Source organism: Eschrichtius robustus, chromosome X (assembly GCF_028021215.1).
Source record: "Eschrichtius robustus isolate mEscRob2 chromosome X, mEscRob2.pri, whole genome shotgun sequence".
NCBI lineage: Eukaryota > Metazoa > Chordata > Mammalia > Artiodactyla > Eschrichtiidae > Eschrichtius > Eschrichtius robustus.
In genome coordinates this window covers 112,408,904-112,411,789 of record NC_090845.1, presented here as the reverse complement: position 1 = coordinate 112,411,789, position 2,886 = coordinate 112,408,904, and the positions used below count along the sequence as shown (strand labels likewise).

The following is a 2,886-nucleotide window of genomic DNA, read 5'->3' as shown; positions in this document are numbered from 1 at the left end:
GGTAAGTCTATAGAGACAAAAAAAAATATTATTAGTGGAGTTTAGGGCTCATGAGGATGGCCCGAAGAGGGTGATTGCTAAAGGGTGCAGGGTTTCTTTTTGAAGTAAAGAAAATGTTCTAAACTTGACTTTTGTAATGTTTGTACATAGTTGAATATATTGAAATTCATGGAAATGTACTATATAAATGGGTGAATGTATTGTATATGAAATTTATCTCAATAAAGCTGTTTTAAAACAAAACAAATATAAGGGGGAATAAAAGAAAGGGTGTTCTGACCACCTCTGGAAGTGGATTATTGGCATCTTTACTCCAGTCTGAACCTGTGTCTGGTGATTAGTTCCTTCCCTTAGCAAAGGAAAGGGTATAATTGTCATCCCACAAACAGCAGCTCAGCTGAGTATAGAAGTCAGCTTTCTGGGACAACCTCACAGCTGGGCCGCTTCATTAGATTCTAAGCCTAGGCCTTTGCTTCATGTTCACAGACTTACCAAAAGCTGTTCAGAGGTATGGTTTGCCTTCCTCTGTTTCAAGTCTCACCAAGCTAGGGGTACTGGTGGCTCAGAGACCCCACCCCTTAAACATCCTCTGATGCTCTCTGAGAACAATTGTTGCCTAGGCTACTTTATTACATAGTGAGCAGTCATCACTGAAATTGCCTCAGCAGGCCCTGTGCTGCTTGAAAAGGGATAGTATTCATGGATTGAGGATGGGGTTAGGGGACAGCCTGCTAGCTCTGCTTTAGTGACAACCTAAGAACTTTGGAATCCTGTGGCTGTTAAACTTCCAGAGGTACCTATTATCTCACAAAGTGGCCATGTTCTTTCTTTATTTTGGTGAAGGTCAGAAGAGCATGCTGCAGACATGTTTAACCCATATGCATTAGACACTCCAGCTGTAATTTTTGACAGTGGATCAGGACTCTGCAAAGTAGGCATGTCTGGAGAGACTGGGCCCCGTCATGTCATCAGTTCTGTCACGGGGCATCCTAAATTCAACATGGCTTTACCAGAAGCCAATCGGAAAAATTACACTGTGGGGGAAAAAGCCCTGTTCAAGTATGGAGCCTTGCATTTGCACTATCCCATTGAACGTGGACTGGTAACAAGATGGGATGACATGGAAAAACTCTGGAAGTATCTTTTTGAGTGGGAGCTGGGAGTAAAACCCTGTCGACAACCTGTGCTCATGACTGAGCCCTCCTTGAACCCAAGGGAGACTCGAGAGAAGACAGCAAAAGTGATGTTTGAGACCTTCAGTGTGCCTGCCTTCTACCTGTCCAACCACGTGGTCGTAGCACTCTATACCTCTGCTTCTGTCACGGGCTTAGTGGTGGACAGTGGTAATGGGATCACTTGCACTGTCCCCATTTTTGAGGGTTACTCGCTTCCTCATACCATCACCAAACTCTATGTGGCAGGGAGAGACATCACAGAGCACCTCACCCGACTCCTCCTGGCTAGTGGGTGTAATTACCCTTGCATACTCAACAAGGCCTTAGTGGATGACATAAGAGAGATGCTGTGCTATGTGGCCTTAGAGCCAGAGAAAGAACTTTGTAAGAAGCCAGAGGAGGTCCTGAGAGAATACAAACTACCAGATGGAAATGTCGTCCACCTTGGGGATCAGCTGTACCAGGTACCTGAGATTCTTTTTGCACCTGACCAGCTGGGTGTCCACAACCCAGGACTATCAAAAATGGTCTCCAGCAGCATTATGAAGTGTGACACCGACATCCAGAAAAATCTTTTTGCAGAAATTGTGCTGTCTGGGGGCACCACTCTCTTCCCTGGGCTTGAGAAAAGACTTATGAAAGAACTGGAACAGCTGGCCTTCAGAGGAACTCCCATCAAGATCACCGCTTCTCCTGATGGATGTTTCTCTAAATGGATAGGTGCATCCATCGTGACCTCTCTTAGCAGTTTCAAGCAGATGTGGATAACTTCTGCGGATTTCATGGAGTTTGGGACATATGTTGTCTAGAGAAGATGCTTTTAAAGGATTCAGAGCACAGGGGACAGCTTGAATTGTCAGATCATAGGAGCACTGGTGGAAGGTGACATTTTCCCTTGGGTTTCAGCATGTATTCAGTAAAAGTGATATGGCATTTTGGGTTTCAGTTCATTTTTGGTAGCACCAGAGTAATTTTTCATCCAGGTAGTGAATCTTTTTAAGTGATTCTAGTCCACCCTTCCTGTCTCAGGGACCTATTCAGTTGTTTTCTCCTAATAAATCCTTGGGTTATTTGTTACAGCTGTGTCCACTTGCAGGGTTTGTAGTAAAAACAGGTACTTGAGCCTCATGCCTAGAAGCTTGATTCAGTAGGTCCCTAGAATCTTCATTTCAATCAAGTGTCTTAGATATTTTTGATAGATCTAGTGTGAAGGAGAGACAGAATTACCAGGGAAAATGTGGGGAGGGAGGAGAATTAAGTAGAAGAAGGAATGCTACCCAGCTCTTAGGGCTCAACTGACCCTTTCAGTCAAGTGGTTCTTAATTAGCACAATAGGGCTCTCTGCTGTTAGGCAGCTAAATAAGAGCTGTTGTCCTTCCTTGTCAAAGAGGAGAGATGTAGAGAGAGATGAGGAGAGAAATCACTATTTGTTTAAGGATCTCTAAGTTTAGGGCCCCTATTCCCAGTTGGAGTATTAAGAATCAACATCTCTATTTTTTTAACTGAAGTATGGTTGCTTTGCAATATTATGTTACAGGTGTGCAATATTATATGTTACAGGTGTACAATATAGTGATTCACAATTTTTAAAGTTTATACTCCATTTATACTTATTATAAAATATTGGCTATATTCTTTGCATTGTACAAAATATCCTTGTAGTTTATTCTACACCTAATAGTTTGTACCTCTTGTTCCCTTACCCCTACCT

The 2,886-nt window shown here is 42.9% G+C and overlaps 1 protein-coding gene across 1 annotated transcript; it reads left to right on the top strand.

Moving 5' to 3' along the window:
- Window positions 1-865: 865 nt before the first annotated feature.
- ACTRT1 (actin related protein T1) lies at window positions 866-1,984 on the top strand. Its single transcript, XM_068533991.1, has one exon. It carries the CDS (start codon window positions 866-868, stop codon window positions 1,982-1,984), a length of 1,119 nt encoding a protein of 372 aa, XP_068390092.1.
- Window positions 1,985-2,886: the final 902 nt, after the last annotated feature.

Bases quoted from the DNA above. Each gene is read 5' to 3' on its own strand.
- ACTRT1 (XM_068533991.1), top strand. From the start codon at position 866: ATGTTTAACCCATATGCATTAGACACTCCAGCTGTAATTTTTGACAGT.